The sequence below is a fragment of the Dermacentor variabilis genome, chromosome 5, assembly GCF_050947875.1.
Source record: "Dermacentor variabilis isolate Ectoservices chromosome 5, ASM5094787v1, whole genome shotgun sequence".
Taxonomy (NCBI): domain Eukaryota; kingdom Metazoa; phylum Arthropoda; class Arachnida; order Ixodida; family Ixodidae; genus Dermacentor; species Dermacentor variabilis.
In genome coordinates this window covers 203,361,218-203,380,047 of record NC_134572.1, presented here as the reverse complement: position 1 = coordinate 203,380,047, position 18,830 = coordinate 203,361,218, and the positions used below count along the sequence as shown (strand labels likewise).

Sequence of the window (18,830 nt, the reverse complement as noted above, 5' to 3'; positions counted from 1 at the left end):
GCTTATAAAGTCACCTAACTTCGTTGCAAGTCATTCAGAATCGAGCTATTTGACTAATAACATTTTCACCTCGTAGCAGTAGCGCTAATCAGCTGTTACATTCACATAATATTTTGAATGTGACTGACCTTGTTAAATATAACTTGGCCATATTTATTTTTACGGCATTGAACAATGATATTCCAGTAACCATCATACCAAAGACATATAAATAATACTAGATTCGCAGGAAATATGAACTTAATTTTACCCTTCGTTCGCACCTAAACAGTCATTACACTGTTCAGCTTTATCTCTGTGGATCAGATTACGATTCCCTATAAAATTGTTCAAAGCTCACAGATTTCGTACAGAATTTAAGCATTTTCTTTTAGCTTCCTCCGACTTGCCCATTTGAATGTAGTATGAGTTGTATTATTAACTTTCCCTTTGTTTCTCTATTGGTCTCCCGCATTTTTTTTACTTTCTTTCTTCTTATGCTATTTTTGTTGTTTTGCCTTTTATTGACCAATACGAAGCCTTGTTATTCTTTAATACATTCATCTGCTACTTTTCTGTTCATTTATGCCTTGTCTCCTAAAACCTTTATTATCGTAAATTTTACATGTTACCATTGTTGTTTGTATTTATAATTCTACTCATTATGCACAGCACAGGAGGTCCCATTTCAGTTTGTAACTACGGGACCTCCTTCTGTATATACGTATGCTTTAATTATGCTTATTTTTGTCATGAATAAAACTGATTCTGATCCTGATTCTTATACAAAACCTGTTTTTGCCACATGATATATGATGCTATTGGATATAGGAGTTTTGGGTAAACATGTTCTTTTCAATACGCATACTACTGTTTACCCTGTCAATTGAGGTACCAACCCGACAACCACCAAATAGCACGGTCGGTGTTCACAAAATAATGAACACGTCGAAATTTTTCCTGCACTTTATTCTGCCGTTTGTACGACAGTCGACGAAAACTGTTTGATATTGAAGCAACAACTTCTATGACTTCCCGAGAAGCAAGTGCCGCTAGTCCGAATCCGTGACGCGACGCTGGTAAGTCATGGTTTAGGAATTCTTTAGGAAGCTATAAAAAAGGAACCTCTTTCTTTCTGCCAAGCAAGCAAACTCAATTTTCTAGTGGGATAAGTATTTGCAAGTTCTTCATAAAAGCAACAGAATGTTATGACGATCAAAGCGAAAACTTTTTCATCGGAATTTGCTCAGTTTTCTTTGTTTAAGCACTCACAAATTCTCCCGTCTAAAACGACAAATTATGCCTTATATATTATGTCCCTATGCTATCCGGATTGTTCACCCGTTCCTTCTGATCAGAGGTGACGAATTCACTCTTCTCATCTGTCTTCATTCAGGACATCTCTCCTGATAATTCCTCTCTCCCAATCCAAAGCTACTTTCCAATGTCTCAGATAGCGTAAGTGATATGAAACCAACCATTGACATCCCACATTAGCATCACGTCGCAATTATTCACGACTGCGGTTTTCCCGTAAGCTGTTGTGGATTTCGTCAGCCTAGGGAACACTTCAACCACATCGAGCTTCGCGTTCTCTATTTAATTCTTTTTGCTGCTGCCACACTTTGGCAGCAGCAGTGTTCGGAAGAGCGTTTGCCTAAATGCTCCTGCATACTGTTACAGATAACCCTGGATCCTAGGACGACACCACTATAAGCCGAGAAGCGCACGTTTTTCTGAGGCTGCATTTCGACTCCGGTTATCAACTAAGAGTTATCAAGGACGGACGTCACCGGCTGGCATCACCTGGCGTGGCGCTTGCATCGACGCATCTGCTATAAAGCTACGGCATCGCATCCAAGACGGCACTTTGGCAGCAGCAGTGTTCGGAAGAGCGTTTGCCTAAATGCTCCTGCATACTGTTACAGATAACCCTGGATCCTAGGACGACACCACTATAAGCCGAGAAGCGCACGTTTTTCTGAGGCTGCATTTCGACTCCGGTTATCAACTAAGAGTTATCAAGGACGGACGTCACCGGCTGGCATCACCTGGCGTGGCGCTTGCATCGACGCATCTGCTATAAAGCTACGGCATCGCATCCAAGACGGCACTTTGGCAGCAGCAGTGTTCGGAAGAGCGTTTGCCTAAATGCTCCTGCATACTGTTACAGATAACCCTGGATCCTAGGACGACACCACTATAAGCCGAGAAGCGCACGTTTTTCTGAGGCTGCATTTCGACTCCGGTTATCAACTAAGAGTTATCAAGGACGGACGTCACCGGCTGGCATCACCTGGCGTGGCGCTTGCATCGACGCATCTGCTATAAAGCTACGGCATCGCATCCAAGACGGCACTTTGGCAGCAGCAGTGTTCGGAAGAGCGTTTGCCTAAATGCTCCTGCATACTGTTACAGGTTAGTGGCTTTTTTAAGGGGGGTGTTATTGTGTTGCTGCCACTGCTGCTGCCAAAGGAGCGAACCTTGTTTATGTCAGTATGGAGTGTGTTGAGTGTGAACAAGAAATCTTGGATCCCAAAGAGAGTATATCTTGCATGACTTGTAAGCTTTCGTACCATGTAGGAAGCTGCGCAGGAGTGTCGGAGGCAACAATAAAATCTAAGAAATCAACCTACCAGAAATGGAAATGCCCGAAATGTAGGCTACCAACCTCACATGTTAACCAGGATGAGAAAGAAAAAGCACCGTTGACCGTAGAAGATATGTTGGTCGTACTTCAGGAGATTAACCGAAAACTTGATGTTTTGTTGCCACTGAAAGAAACTGTCGATGGAATTGAGCAATCGGTGCAGTTTATGTCCGAACAGATGACAGACCTGTTGACGCGCACAGAACAAAATGAGCGAGATATTAAAGCAATCCAGACTAGGCTCGCAAAAACAGAAATGAACAAAGAGCAGCTTGAATCGCTCAGTGTCCAACTCGATGACCTCGAATGGCGCAACCGGAAACTGAACTTAGAAATTCATGGTGTACCACAAACGGAAGGCGAAAATCTTTTGTCCAAACTTAATGCTTTGGCCGGTGAAAGTGGATTGCCCCAGCTATCAGAACACGACATCACGGCAATTCATCGATTGCCGGCAAAGCGTGACAAAATGCCTGGCATCATCTGCCGTTTCGCGAGACAGAGCATGAGGGACAAATGGTGGGCTAGCAGGCGGGAGTTGACCACTGCGGATGCCAATGTTCACATGTTGGAAAACCTGACCAGGCGAAATCGAGAACTGCTGAGGGAAGTGAAAGAATGGGCAAAAACAAATCAGTACAAGTATGTCTGGCACAGCAACGGCAAGATTCTGATAAGAAAGACTGATGGCGCGTCAGCAATGCTAGTGCAGCACTCTTGCGACCTTGGCAAGCTGCAATAAGAAGGGAGAATTGATTTTTTATTTTTGTTTCCTGCCAAAAATGCAGACTGTAACAGAAAAGAATTATCTACTCCCAGAGAACTTCAAAGATTACCTTGGCCCGGTTTTCCAGACGTCATTCAAATGTCTTCATATCAATGCTCGATCTGTCAGACGTAAAGAAGCATATTTCGACACTTTCTTTCAACAACTAAATGTTCCCATTGACGCTATCATGATCAGCGAAACTTGGTCTACAAGTGATTATGATGTCTTTCGAATTCCTGGTTATGAGACATTTTTTCTGAATCGTTACGCTGGTATTGGTGGTGGCGTATCCATATCATTTAAGAAGAAGTGGCGGCCTGAAATATTAGAGCGATTCACAGTTTCTGTAAAAGAATATGAAATCTTAACAATGTGTTTGAACAACACTATTTTTGTAGTGTGCTATCGTCCACCAAAGGGTTGCGTAGCCATATTCTTGAATTTTCTTGAAAGCCTGATTTCATTTGCAACCAGTCAGCATTTAAACATTGTCCTTGGTGGTGACCTAAACATTAATATGTTATCGGTTGATGCATCCCAAATGAGTTTAGATTTATTGCTTAGAACACATGGACTTCTGAATGCAATCAAAATGCCAACGCGTGTTACGATCACGTCTTCATCGCTGATCGATTTGTTTATCACTAACCATGACCCTAGTATGATCACATCTGGAGTAATAATTTCTGACATCAGCGATCACTTGCCAATATTTATGTGTGTTAAAAACATGTCTAAAAAGAAACGTAGTTCAACATATTCTTTCCAACTTATATCTGAAAAAACACTGTCGACATTTAGAAACTCGGTAGAAAAGAACAACTGGAGGCCTGTCCTTTTAGAAAATGACGCCAATAATGCTTACGAGGCATTCTTAGGTATTCTGAAGCCGATTTACGAGGCCTGTTTCCCAATATTAACAAAAAAACAAAGGCGTCACAGTCGCAAACCATGGGTCACACCGGAGTTGGTGGCAAAGATAAACACAAAGAACATCCTATATCATAAGTTTATTAAATCGAGAGCTGAATGTGATCTGACAGCGTTTAAAAAATATCGAAACCGCTTGAATACTGAGCTCAAGAAAGCCAGAAACGCCTATTACACAAATCAATTCACGTCAACTTGTGGTCGTGTCGACATTATGTGGAAGCGGCTAAACGCAATTTTGGGGAGAAACAGCAAATCAGGTGAATTAAATATGCTAAATATCGATGGTGTAAGTATAACTGGAAAAGAATTAGCAGATACGTTTAATACGCACTTTATTTGCGCTTCTAGAAATCAAGTCCCACATAACAATCTCAGTGATGTCGTTCATATAAGCGACACTATATTTCTCAAACCGGTTGAAGAAGCAGATGTAATGACAGCCTTCCACGAACTAAACAATAGCACATCCATTGATATTGATGGCCTCCAGATAAAGCCTATACGGTATATTTTTGACCTTATTTTACCATACATCACGCATATCTTAAACCTTTGTGTCAGTACCGCTGTATTTCCTCGTAAAATGCAGATTGCACGTGTAACAGTTATCTTTAAAAAGGGTGATAAAAACCAGCTCGGGAATTACAGGCCAATATCTATCTTACCCGTGTTTTCTAAGCTACTAGAAAAAGTAATACTTAGAAACTTTTTGCAGTTTGAAGAAAAACACAAAATTATAACAGCAGCTCAGTATGGCTTCCGTAAGCACCGCTCTACTGAACTTGCACTATTAGATCAACGAGAATATATATTGAACGAACTCGAACATAATAGGATAGTCATTGGTATTTTTCTTGATTTTTCGAAGGCATTCGACTTATTAAACCATACAATACTTCTTCGTAAACTTGAGCGTTGTGGCTTCCGCGGCCATGCACTATCGCTTGTGCAGTCATACCTCATGGATCGCAAACAGGCAGTAGCAATAAATGGTCTCCTCTCAGATATGCAATCTGTAGGCTGTGGCGTTCCACAAGGTAGCATTTTGGGTCCATTTCTGTTTAATCTTTACATCAATGACATTGTACATGCAACTCCATTCGTTAAATTTATCATCTATGCTGACGACACCAGTATTTTTCTTGCCGGAGATAATGCAGCCGAACTCACAGATACTGCAAACAATGCACTGAGGCAAATAGAAAACTGGAGTAGCAGAAATGCGTTGCGAATTAACACAGCAAAGACTAAAGTCGTTGTTTTCAGAGGTAGAAACAAGAAGGTCCGTCTCACTAAGAATATATTCCTTCAGTCCGTACCCTTAGAAGTTGTGCCTTCATTTAAAACATTAGGTATATTATTTAATGAAAGAATGTCATGGGATGATCATGTTAGCTTTGTAACAAATAAATGTTCACGTATTATTGGTCTTCTTTACAAGAACCGTGAGATACTACCGCGAAATGTAATGCTAATGCTATATAATTCATTGATACAATCGCATTTCAGCTATTGCCATTTAACCTGGGGTGCAACAACAGCAGGCAATCTTCAGAAACTACACTTGTTACAGAAAAAATTTCTAAGAATTGTTGAAAATGTTCCGCATACCTACCATACGGCCGCACTTTTCTTAAAGTATAACTTACTACCAATTACTAAACTTTATGACTATCGTCTGAGCAAGTGTGTGAAAAACGAGGTGTTGAAGAACATATCTTTTCTATCAAAATTAGCTGGTTTAGAAAAACGAGATGCAATGTACAGCACAAGAAACATAGCACAATGGAACGTAAAAACATACAGAACTTTCTATGGTAATCAAACATTAGAAAATAAACTACCACGACTTCTTAACAAACTCGCACAAAACGATATTGATCTCCAAAACACAACACGCCACAAACTGTTCGAGTATTTTTTACACTACACCTAACCTTTTTTTTTTTTTTTTTTTTTTTTTTTCTGTGATTTGTCTACCCAATTCTTCTTTCTTTCACCATCATTGTAAGTTTTCTTTCCAGCCAGGACAATGCTGTTGATTTTATGCTGACTACTGTAACCGGATAACAACTCTGCTATATGTATTTTTTTTTTTTTTTTTTTTTCCTTTGTTATCTGTATTTCCTGTATTTTCTTTTCTTTTTCGTGTGTGTGAAAAAAAGGAAAAGAAGAGGAAAAAAAAGGGAAAGAAAAACAACCACTGTATTGCTGTCAAAGTGGGGGCCCGTGGCCTTGTCAAGCTGTCCAACGGCAGCTTTTACTACGGGTCCCCGCCATCATCTGTACCATGGTGGCAAAATAAAATTTGAATTTGAATTTGAATTTGAATTTGAATTTGAATAACTGCACGATTCGACCAACGCTTTCAGCCGGTCGTTCCTTCCGGTGACGAGCGGAATAAAATCGCCCCGTTGAATTGTGCGCACGAACAACGTAACCCTTTCGTTTACGCGAAGCGTTGTCTAAACATCTATGCAGTGGACCACACGCTATGTGTTGATGGTCGTTTTACTCATCCTATTTCTGTGGCGCCATACTGTTGTGTAATGGCACGAATGGCGTTGTCTGAGTAACATATGGTACTGTTTCTGTTCTTATGTTCATGTTATTTGTTTTTGCCCTGACGATATATTTTTTTACTATATCAATGACCTTCCTTATTACTGATGATCGCCCACCCGCCATTATTTAGTACCCTGCTAGGCTCCCTTAAGAGTAATAAATGATAATCTGATGATGGTGTATGGTTTCGTAACCGTGAATGTGCAGAATGTGTCCAAGTTCTGATGGTGATATTTAGACAGTTATAAATTGGGCATTTGAGAGCCCGGTGTCGCTAAACAAAAGCAAATAGCAAACTGTGCCCCATCATCATTTCCGGAACATTCATTTGCAGGAAGCACGTCTGAAGCCTGGCATGGAAAGGACAGATAGTAAGCAAAGTGCTAGACGCACTTTTTTGTGAGAAGGCTTTCGCTAGAATGCACATAATAATATCTTGTCGCGAGTTTACTCGAGCAACGCGGGCACTCGAGCGGCACCGATAGTGCACCCTTATCGTCGGCGACCGATTGCGCTGGAGCCACTTACGACAGGTCAAGGTTCCGAAGCATCGCCGCGGGCCGGGCCATAATGGAGCGCTTGAGCTCGGACACATCTGTGTTGCGTAGCGCCAAGCTCTCCAGGTTGGTGAGAGCCGCCACCCACAAGTCATCCAGGTATCCCACCTGTGCAGAGTCGATGGTCACGTGGCGCATTCCACTGGGCAGCAGGCCGAAGTCACGTGTCAGGTTGAGTGGTCCGGCCGCATCGACAACGGCCAAGGCACGAAGACTCTGCATGTCGGCCAGAATGGCCCATGACGGAGGCAAGCTGCTGTGACCACTGAACGTGACGTTCTCCACGGAGCAACGGAGGCCGGCGAACGGATTGTCCTCCTCGGCAAACTCGAACGTCTCCACGGTGACATTGTTGAGCTCCAGCGAAGTGGCGCTTACATCGGTAAATGCTCCCGCGGGCAAGCGCTCTAGGCGGCTGTCCCGCAGCACGAACGAGAGTGTGGGCCGTGACAAGGGTCGTTGGATGAAATGCTCAAAGTCCACGGCACTGCCAAACTCAGCGCAAGTCACCGAAGCAGTCGTGTTACGACTCGATATATGGCAGGATGGCGAGCCCAGTGCCGCGCCCACGAGAAAAAGCCAAGCGAGAGCTCCGTGTGACATGCTGGTGCCAGACTGTCTGAGGCAGCCGCTCGGGGGAACGCGCGCGACCAGATAAGGATGTCTTCTCTCTCTCTATCTCCCTTGGCTGGCCGCGAAATTCGTGCACAGTCTCCGGTTGCCGACACGGGACACCCGCGGGCTCCTACTGCTGCTGCGTTGGTGGGCGTCACGGCAACGCAGGTGCAACGTTGCAAGCGTAAGCACAGAACACCAACCCGCTATGGTATTTTTCCGCGCTGCACTCTTCACGTGCAGACGTGAGCCCAGGGGCACAGCCATGTGAGTCTATAATGGCGCGGTTCTCCTTAAACGCAGTCTCCCGAATTTCTTTAAGACTGTGCCTACATAATGGCCGAAATGAAAAGTTATGATGTATATGGCAAACGCAGTTTGTCTTGTGTTGTTTAGGACATAAGCCTTGCCTGTGTTTTGCTGCATTCTGCGCGTGCATACCTATCCAAAATATTTATTTATCCACGTGAATTGGAACATTTATGAGCCTTTCATGGAAATTAAGATCGTCCGACCAGCTTTGATGTTGCTTCCGCCATGACGTCATTTTGAAACCCAGTGCCGATTCTACCACATTTTCTGAGGAAAGTTGCCTCGCGCAAGGCAATGTCGACCGCTCGCTCTGTGTGGGCGGCCCTGCCTCCGATCGGCGCCACGTGACAGCCCGTGACGCACCGCGCACGGCAGGAGCCCAGCGGAAAGCACGAGAAGGAGGAAAACCATGTGATCAGGTTTCTCAGATACAAGCTTCGTAGATAGGCACACCCTTGATGGCGATGACTGAGCGTGCGGGAACATTTCTTTCCGGTTCCTGCCAAGCTTTCTTATCCTATGTTTTTTTTTAAGTGCACGACCTTTGATTCGCAAGAAATATTGCTTGTCACTATGGTGATTCCATTCCTTTGAAAATAAGAAGTGCCGCCTGGTGAATGCGTGTTTACAGGAAGGTTTATATTTGCGAGGTGGTAATGAAAGCTGTGCTTCGCCGCCGGAAAAAAAATGTGCTGCTCCGCCTACGGCGAGTCAGTCGTGTCCTTCGCCGGGACCGGTTCGCAACGTGTGATGGTGCCTGTGCGAGTGGCCTTGCTTCTGCTTTGTCTGGGACACGCGTCGGCGGCTTCTTGCCAGGATACGGACTACCTAGGGGCATGCACTTCCAACTGCGGCAGCTACAAGTTCTTTGTGTGCAGCAACGTTCACAGGGTGAGCGATTATTATCACTATGTTCAGCAGGCACTGCACTACCCGAATCTTTGGCTCGTCCTCAAAGACAGTCATTTGGACTACTACCCGGCGGGATCGTTTACCGATGGCAACTTAACCGTAATTGAGTTCCGAAACGCCCGGGTGAACAGCTTCACGCAGTTTGACACGGGACCGAACCCGTTCCTTGGCGCCGAGCACACTGTGAAAACTGTTGTATTTCGTGAGGACAGTAGCCTGCCGGGCAGCTGGGCACTCTTTAGCAGGCTTGTCAAGTTGACCAAGGTTGAATTCCGGGACATGGCGCATCTAGAGCTAACCAGCGACTTCAACCTGCTGCCAGCGAGTGTGGAGAAAGTATACATATACAACTCCAGCATCGGCTACGTGCACCCTCGATGGCTCTCCCAGCTGAATGCTCTCAGAGTGGTCATCATACGCGACACAAATCTGAACCAGTTCGTCCGGTCCATGCTGCCTCGACCGGCGCCGTTGCTCAAGGAACTGGATCTTGAGTACGTGTACAAGGCTAGTGAGTTGGGCCACCATCACCTATCCATTAAACGTTCTTTGGTAACTCAAACTTTCTCCTGCTAGGACAAGCAAAAAATTTGGCAGTTTCAGCAGATATATTGCATTATCTAAAAGATAAATATTACCATCCACCTGAAAAGCAGCAAAAAGTTAGACGGATGGTTTCTCAGAAAGAGACAGAGCTGGGGGGAGCCTCTAAGAAACCTATCTAGGCTCCCCTACTTTGTTGCTTCTTGACAGTCTAAAGTGGACTCTATGGTTATAATAGTTTTGAATGTCATCTACCTTCAATACGGACGGCGTCAAATAATCCCCTAGCCTTTTTATGCTACTTATGTGCTACTCCATCTTTTTGTGTGTGGGGTTTTACATTCCAAAACCACGATCTGATTATGAGGAACGCCGTAGTGGGGGACTCTGGGAATTTGGACCACCTGAGGTTCTCTACCGTGCACCTAAATCTAAGTAGGCGGGTGTTCTCGCATTTCGCCACCATTGAAATGTGGTGGCTATGGCCGCGATTCAATCCCGCAACCTCGTGCTTACCAGCCCAACACCATAGCTACTAAGCAACTACGGCGGGTCGTCTTAATTTAGCACTTTCCCCGTCTGCTGATCTCATAGCGCTTCCTGTGACAATCCCAGCCCCATCCTTTCGCTTTTATTTGATAACTTCACAGGCGGACCTCATCCACTTTCTTTAGGTATACGTGTGACGAATCTAGGGGCCGATGCTGAAACCGGTGCAGTCTAACTCTGCGTTTCAAAGCGCTACCTGACACTAGGGAAGAATTCAAGAAACTGACACATGACGAATGCGCAGATCATATCAAAGAGAGACGCGGCACGAGGGAAGCATGCATGCTATCATTACCTAATGTTAATATGGTTAGAGCGTTGGGCGGCTGTGCTGCAGGACATAAGTTGGATCTTACCATCCGTCACGCATTTCTTTATGGCATGATAGGATGACTTAACCCGGCTGAGAAGGATATCGCAGAAAACTTGAGGTTTGTCTAGCATACGCGAGCACATGGCCATGTGCGCGAAACTGAAATTTTGTAGGACATATGAGGAACGTGATAAACTTTGATAAATGAGTGTGTGCCCGTCATGCGCGCACGCGCAGCTGTCAAGACGCTTACAGCGCGTCAGAAGAAGTTGTCTGACCCTGGAGATAGTGCGTTCTTTACATTCTGAAAGAAATTAAGCAAACCACTGTCGTGATTTGCTCGGCTCAGAAATTGACATGGAGAAAAATGTTGTGCAAAGAGTAACAGTTTTATAGCAAATAAACAACCACATCAAGAAAGAAATCGTTTGGCATAGAATGCAACATATGGGTTGGATCTGATATAATCGTACCGTTATAAAAATTATCCAGATCGAATGTTCATCTTGGAATCTGTGTGAACCTAGGCTTTTGTAAAGCGCGTAATCAAATGCTATAAATTCGCTAGTTCATTCCTGTGCCTCTCGCGTGAAAAAAAAATGAGCATGCATGCGTGTGCTCTCGCGGTACGCAATGTGACGCACACGGTAACCACCTAAAATATTGCGTAGGAGCAATGCAAATATGCGTGCGGTTTTGGCCTAATAAGAGAGCATCGAGCTGGTTTGCTCTGAGATCGAGGTTCAATCCCACCATCGGGCCAGTAATTCAATTTTTATTTCACAGTTGAGCTATTCGTCAAGACAGCAGCACCCAGCGAAGGTCAAGAAAAGGCGGGATGGCTTGCAAACAAGGTTTCGCTTTAGTATATACCCCTATAACTTATAAGCATGTGATCACATATTCTGACAATTACAGGTAGGTAAATTTTGCACCCTTTCATTTCGTAAATTTTTTAAGCAATACTCTAGCCAAACTTTCATGCCTCGGTCTCGACCCTCTCGCACTGTCATGGATCCGTTGCTTTCTTACTAATCGATTCCAGTACATAGCTATCGGAAATCTTTGCTCAAGCACTACTAGCGTCATCTCCGGAGTACCACAGGGGTCCATCCTTGGTCCCCTTCTCTTTCTCATCTTCATAAACGACCTTCCCAACGGCATATCATCCAATATCAGACTTTTTGCAGATGACTGCGTAATCTATCGTCGCATTACAGACCCAACCGACCATGCAATGCTCCAGAAAGACTTACATTCATTAGAAACCTGGTGTTCCAACTCTTTAATGAAACTTAACATCTCCAAATGTAAAGTTATGCAGGTATCCCGTAAGCACTCTAACAAGGATCCCCCATACTTCTTGAACTCGACAGCCCTATCCACCGTTGAACCGTATCGTTATCTCGGTATCACTATTAATAGCATGTTGACCTGGCCCTACCATATAGCAAAATTGGCTACCGACACCAATACATCACTTGATTACGTCAGACGTTTCCTTGCGCTGTGCCCCTCATCCACAATAAAACTAGCTTATGAAACTTTTATTCGAAGTAAACTTGAATACGCTTCAGCTATTTGGAGCCACCACCAAGCTTACTTAATATATTAGAATCAATACAAAATCGTGCCGCTAGATTCATCACTTCCAGGTACAGGCGTGAAGAAAGTGTCAGTGCGATTAAATCATCTCTACGATTCGAACCATTGGTGTTGCATTGGAAAATTTCAAAACTGTGCCTTTTCCAGCGACCTTATTATAACTTCCCCGAGCTGCATGGAAGGCTTCTAATCCCATCAACCCGTAGATCTCGTCGCCTTTTTAACTCTTGCAGCATCCAGCGCTTGCATGGTTCAACATTTTCCTTTAATCAATCGTTTTTTCCTAACACCATTACAGAGTGGAACAATTTGCCGGGTAGAGTTGTCAATGAGCGCAACCCCATTATCTTCAAGCAGCTGCTTACTGATCACCTTAAACCCTAACCTTATAATGACCGTACTTTGCCTTCAATCTTTTGCGATTGCCGTCTCACATTGTGACTGTTCGGCTGATTTGCTTTTCCATTCTATTCAGTGTGCCTCTTAGCTTTTGTTTTTGTTCTAATACGAATCTACAGACTGAGTTTTGTAAGAAATTGTAACCATATCTTTGTTTCTACCCTTATCTTCTGTAACCCTCCCTTATGTAATACCCCGACAGGGGTCCTTAAGGAAAAATAAATGATGATGATGATGACGATAATGATGATGATGCGCTTTGCCGATCTGAGATGCTCACCAGTTATTGCTTTTATTTTCTTTGAATTCGAGCTCTTTGAAACATGGCTTCTATGAGGGTTGCTGTACGGGCTCGTTACGTAGTGCAAAAGGACGGACACAAAGAAAAACAAATTTGTTATGCAATGTGCATTCCTGTGGCTGTGCTTCTGTCTGCGCTACAACAAAATTGAAAGGTGGACGTTCGCTACGGTTATGGCTGGGTGAACAAAAACTGGAACAGCGCAACACAGGACGAGCACGTAAAGAGCGCCGGACAAAGCGCTGACTAGCAACCAAATGTTTTATTTGCAGAAGCAGCATATAAACACATCATTGAAGGTGACATAAAGAACAGAAAAAGAGGGATAATAAGGATGAGCGTCAGCCACGGAGATAATCCAGTTCTTTTGTTGAGAGCGTGAGGGACGCAGAACTGACCCTCTCGTCAGTTCTGCGTCCCTCACTGACGCTCATCGTTTCTTATCCCTCTTTTTCTGTTCTTTATGTCACATTCAATTATGTTTTTATACGCTCATTCTGCATATAAAATATCTGGTTGCTCTTTACTCACTCGTCCTGTGTTGTGCTGTTCCTGCTTTTATTCTGAAGATGAACCACGCAGCCCCTTTGAGCACACTGCTGCGTGAATATTTTGTCATGTGGTGCTTCCGAACCTGAGGCCGCGAGATCATATTGTGACTGCGGCGGCCGCATTTCGATGGGTGCTAAACGCAAGAAACGATAGTGTGTCATGCATTGTGTGCACTGCAGAAAACCCCAGCCGTTCAGAATTATTCTAGACTACTTCACAATGGCGTGCCTGATAGTCCTCTGGCGCTAAAAATCCCTGAATTTTTTAACTTTCATTTCAATACAATGCGCTGAGTCGTCTACGCATTTTTTAGGCACTAGACGCATATCTGAGCCTATTGCAAATATTTCATGCTGTATATCTTTTCTCAAAGTCGAGTTATTCAAAGTAGGACGAGATATGCTTGAAATGCTTGCGGCACTTTATAAGCAATGACATCACGCATACAAGACAGGTCTAGGAATGCCAACGTTATACTAATAACTAAGAAGGAACACTTGAATTGAAAAGAATTGAAGAATAATAGGTCCACTAGTTTGCTTTCACTACTGTATAAAATATTCGACAAGATAATTTTAAATAAAATCAGGGTAACACTCGACTTCAATCAGCTAAGAGAACAGGCTGGCTCTGGGAAGGGATTTTCTACAATGGGTCACATTCATGTGATCAATCAATTGAGAAATCTGGCTGCCACAATGAAGTTCTCATATAGCTTTCAGAGATTTCAGAGATGTAGATGGCATCGTCCTGTTCAGCAATACTGGGGATGTATTTCAACAAATGAGTGCGGATTTTCAGCGAGAAAGTGTAAGGGGAAGGCTGAAGATTATTGTGCAGAAGTCAAAGGCAATGCTACGCAAAGGCTAGCAAGGAAACAAAAATTCATGATCGCCAGTGAGCCGCTATTGTCTGTGCAGGAGTACGCTCATCTAGGTAGATTACACACAGTGAACACTGATCATGCGAAGCAAATTTGCAAAAGAAGAGAAATGGGTCGATTGCACACGGCAAACATGACCGAATCCTGACTGAAAGCTTGGTACTGAACATGATAATAGAAGTGTAGAATCATTGCATTCTGCCGGCGCTAATAGATGGAGCAGACACTTGGAGGTTGACAAAGAAGCTCGAAAACAAGTTAAGGACGCGCAAGGAGCGATGGAGCAAATAGCAGGGCGCAGTGTTAAGAGACAGGACGAGAGCGGAGTGGTTCAGAGAGTACACGAAAGACGGCGATATTCTACTTTACATCAAGAGAAATAATAGAGCGGCGCTGTTCAAGTCATGCGTAGGGCCGATAACCGGTTGACCAGTAGAGTTACATAATGACTGCCATGTTAAGGGAAGCGTAGTCGAGGACGCTAGAAAATTAGGTAGGGTGATCAAACTAGGAAATCGGCAGGCGCAAGTTAGAATCAGCTAGCACAAGAACGGAGTACTTGGAGATCACTGGCAGAGGCGTTCGTCGCGCAGTGGACATAAAAATAGGCTGGTGATGATGATGTTGATGGTATGCTCCTAAAGAGAGAACAGTTGCAAGTACATCCATGATTTCTTTCGACCGCTATGCAGTAGAGACACTCATAGGGCACGTGGGAGGCGAACTAGTAACAGCCTCTGGCGCCACGCAATATGAAAGCGAAGCATTTTTTGCGGCACGTTGACTCTATATGTCGGTCCATCCATCAATCCTGTTAGGCCGTCATAGTGCCGCTGTGATGTCACAATGGTCTAACTAAATCACCTTTAACTGGACCTAATCATTGTGTACTTGACTGCATGGTATATATGACGTGATGAAATCAAGAATTTGATGGAAACCGGGAGGAGACATTGTTAGTTGAGACATGGAAACTAATTGAAAGTATGAAATTATATTTATGACGTCGATGACACGCATATAGTGATATATCTCTTAACCATTGTGATGTCATCGTGGTAATTTGTTTAACCGTATCATCAACATAATCATCCCATTTTCATGTCCACTGCAAGACGAAGGGCTCTCCCAGCAATCTCCAATTACGCCTATCTTGCTCTAGCTCATTTCAACTTGCACCTGCAACTTACCTAATTTCATTAGCCCACGGAATTTTCTGCTGTACTCGACGGCGCTTTTCTTCCCTTGGCACCATTTATGTAACTATAATGGTCCACCAGTTATCTACCCTGGAGAATAAATGGCATGCCCAGCTCTATTTTTACCTGCTCTAATCACTCTAACTCTGTCATATCACATCTGTCTTGCATGCATAATATTTATGACATTGCATGCACAACCTTAGTGACATGGTATGCATAACGTGACATGATAAGAATGACCTGCATTTGTGACCCATGGCATGCTATGACGCACACGCATGACACAACACACGTACTATGACATAACAACCTAAGAAGTATCGAAAAGGCATAACATGTATATTATGACACATTTAATGACATCATTTGCATAAACAACGACTTTAATGACAGGAAATGCATTTTTACATTATTTTTATCAAGTCATTGATATCATTGTGCCTTCCTAGGTTGGGTCACTAGGTATATGCTCGTGGTGGTGCACGTCATTACGTTATTCATCATTTGAAATGCCTCAGTATTCATGCCGTACGTGTAATGTTATTCGTGCATGCCATTTCTGCATTGCATGTTGCCAAGACATGTCACCAGTCATGTTATGCACGCACCTCATTCTTGTCATGCCATGATATTGATGTAATTTATGTCACGCATGAATTGAACGAGATGTAATTGATGTCGTGACATGAATGGCGTGCCATATCTGCCACCGATGTTATGTATGTCATGTTGTGCTTGCATGTAATACATGTCACGTCTTCATGTCACGCATGAAATGTCATGCATGTCATAGCGTGTAAAGCTATGTTCACACTACGGTCGTAAAGCGCGTAACAGATCTTTCGGCGTATCGAACGCAACGGCTGTAAAAAAAAGTTACGGCAGTTAAGCCGGCACCTTTGTTCACATTTACTGCTGCGTAAATTACGGCTTTTACAACAGGCCAATCAAATTTGGAGCTGCAGAATCGACGTCACCAGCGGTCCAATATGGTTCCTGTCAACAGGCGAGCGCTCGCCAAGATCGAAGAAATTCACGCTCAAAACAATCTTATAGTCATGTATTCAATCGCACAAAGACGACGAAGGCGACGCAGAAGGGTTTGGAAGCGGCAAGTATTTCTCGACAGGGCCGTGGACGGCGATTTTCGCAACCTTTTCGCCAAGCTCCGAGTTGGTGACGCTGTGATGTTTCATAACTTCATGCGCATGTCGCCCCAGCAGTTCCGCTTCCTTGAAAACCTAGTGAGACCACCCATCGAAGTTCGGGGCACGCATCTGCGGACATCGCTTTCCTCGGCGTATAAACCAGATGAACTGAAAACAGACTCGCAAGGCGCACTGCACAAATTTTCACGAACATAGCCAACCTAATCGTGCGCACGGAATGGCACTACCCGCGCCCGGAGCTGTCTGCAGACGGAGGTGTCGTCACCGGTTGTTGAAAACTGAAAGCTTATCGGTCATTGGCTGTGTCGCAACGGTCGTAATATCACAGTCGTAAATGTTGCCGACCCTTTAACACTCCCACCCACGATTTTTGCGTGAATCGCGCACGTTGGTACCTTTACGTTCACAGTCTGAACTAGACGCATACGCTTGTTGCGCTTCCGCTTACGCATGTTACGAAAAATCGGCGCCTTACGAACGTAGTCTGAACATAGCATAAGAAAAAATGATCTGAAAGAAACTCTTCGGCAAACAGGAGCATGCGTGAATGAATCTCTAAGACCAGATGAGATTTAAATCGTGCAGAGAGTAAAAGAATGACATGATCAGGCCTGTCCAAATATTCTGGTTCAATTTAGGAACCGAAGAAAATGCGACGCACTCTTATTAAAGGCTAAAAATACTCGGTAATCGACATCCGAGATAAGTTGCTCCTCAAGCGCCCAAATATTTGTGAACGAGCATTTTTGCCCTACTATGGTTTTCTAGGGATGACAATCGAGAAGAAACATAGTTCGAAATAGACATTTCTGTGGACTAAAGATGGCAAGATACCAGCGCGGATTGAACAGCAGGTGTAATTTATGGGCGCAACCATCGCTACCTTCAGGAGGTTACGTGATCCCTTGATTTCAGGTGCTTTAAGGGCATTACATTGCATCGTGGCGTTAGACTACGATCAGGTAAATCGCATTTGCGCATCTGAGAGAATAAGAGGACAAAAATGTTTCCATGTAAACATGCAATCCGCGCTAAACTAATTGGACCAGTTATAGATTCCGGAAGACTTCTGTTAAATTTTGATGTAATATTGCTTACGGACACCTAGTTCACATCTCAAAATGAAGTTGTAAAGGTCTCAAACTATTCAACATTATTTCTAAACTTATCTAGGTGACAGGGCGGTGGATTATTCATGCATTTAAAGAAGGTATTCAATGTGACATCAATGATCAGTTCTGATTTGTGTCATCTGATGTTGAAAGTTTTGTAAACAAATATAAAAACATGTTTTATAGCGAAGCTGTCTATGGCTAGGATCCCGGGAATTCTTCGTGGTGTAACGTCGACAAAAACTATCATCATCAATGGCTCATATCTCCAAATTCAATGGCTCGTATTCCTGTAAGGCAAAAATGACTGTTAATTTGCCCCTGTAAAGATTTCCGTTGCTTAAGCTCCCGCGGTGACGGCAGCTCGACTAGCATGCCAAGCAGAGAGTGACCTAATTACACTTTTGCACGTAAAAGTGAAACCCATCTACCGATTGATTTGTGTTGTGACAGAGCTACGGGAAAAGTAGAACTTGTTGCTGGGCGAGTTGGTTGGGATCTAATGAATACATTGTTGTGCCAAAAAAGGAAAATAAAGACTTGGTAAGGAAGAGTACGAATCGACAGATTGAGTGTCGAACTTCAACTGATTTTATTCTTACAGCAGGGCAGGGAGAATGAACAAATGCGCATGCGTACATCAGTGTTGCCTAGAGTGATTACAGTGACGTTTTTAGCATTTGCAACTCGTTTTCAAACAGAAAAACAGACGTGTCACTAATACAACTCGTGCATCTTTCTTTTATGTGATATGCCTCCAAAAGTTCTCTTGCTAACGTATCACCACTCGTGCCAAGTATCTTTATCTCACGCAGTAGTGGCTGGCATGTTCCTTCTAGGCAAACCGTGCGATGCACTGGTAAATGCGCATTACCTTTGTTGATTACAGACAATTCATGCTCCCGGGCCC

General features: G+C 43.7%; 2 protein-coding genes across 9 annotated transcripts in view; one reads left to right on the top strand and one right to left on the bottom strand.

The window, feature by feature from the left end:
• LOC142583454 (uncharacterized) overlaps positions 1–8,160 on the bottom strand; it is a 718,432-nt gene extending 710,272 nt beyond the window's left edge. For 2 of the 5 annotated variants that reach the window (XR_012828634.1, XR_012828635.1), the window contains exon 1: positions 7,425–8,149. Coding sequence is in view for 3 of the 5 variants with exons in the window: in XM_075693926.1 (XP_075550041.1) it covers positions 7,425–8,056 (632 nt within the window). In the remaining 2 variants the exon portion in view is untranslated. Of the gene's footprint in view, positions 1–7,424 lie in introns of all 5 variants that reach the window. The other 3 variants (XM_075693926.1, XM_075693925.1, XM_075693924.1) reach the window with 3 other exon arrangements.
• A 120-nt stretch (positions 8,161–8,280) lies between these two features.
• LOC142583453 (uncharacterized) overlaps positions 8,281–18,830 on the top strand; it is a 154,321-nt gene continuing 143,771 nt past the window's right edge. Inside the window, exon 1 of one of the 4 annotated variants that reach the window (XM_075693919.1) lies at positions 8,281–9,786. In XM_075693919.1, coding sequence (XP_075550034.1) covers positions 9,068–9,786 — 719 coding nt within the window. In that variant the 5' untranslated portion in view covers positions 8,281–9,067. The remainder of the gene's footprint in view (positions 9,787–18,830) is intronic. The other 3 variants (XM_075693920.1, XM_075693923.1, XM_075693921.1) reach the window with 3 other exon arrangements.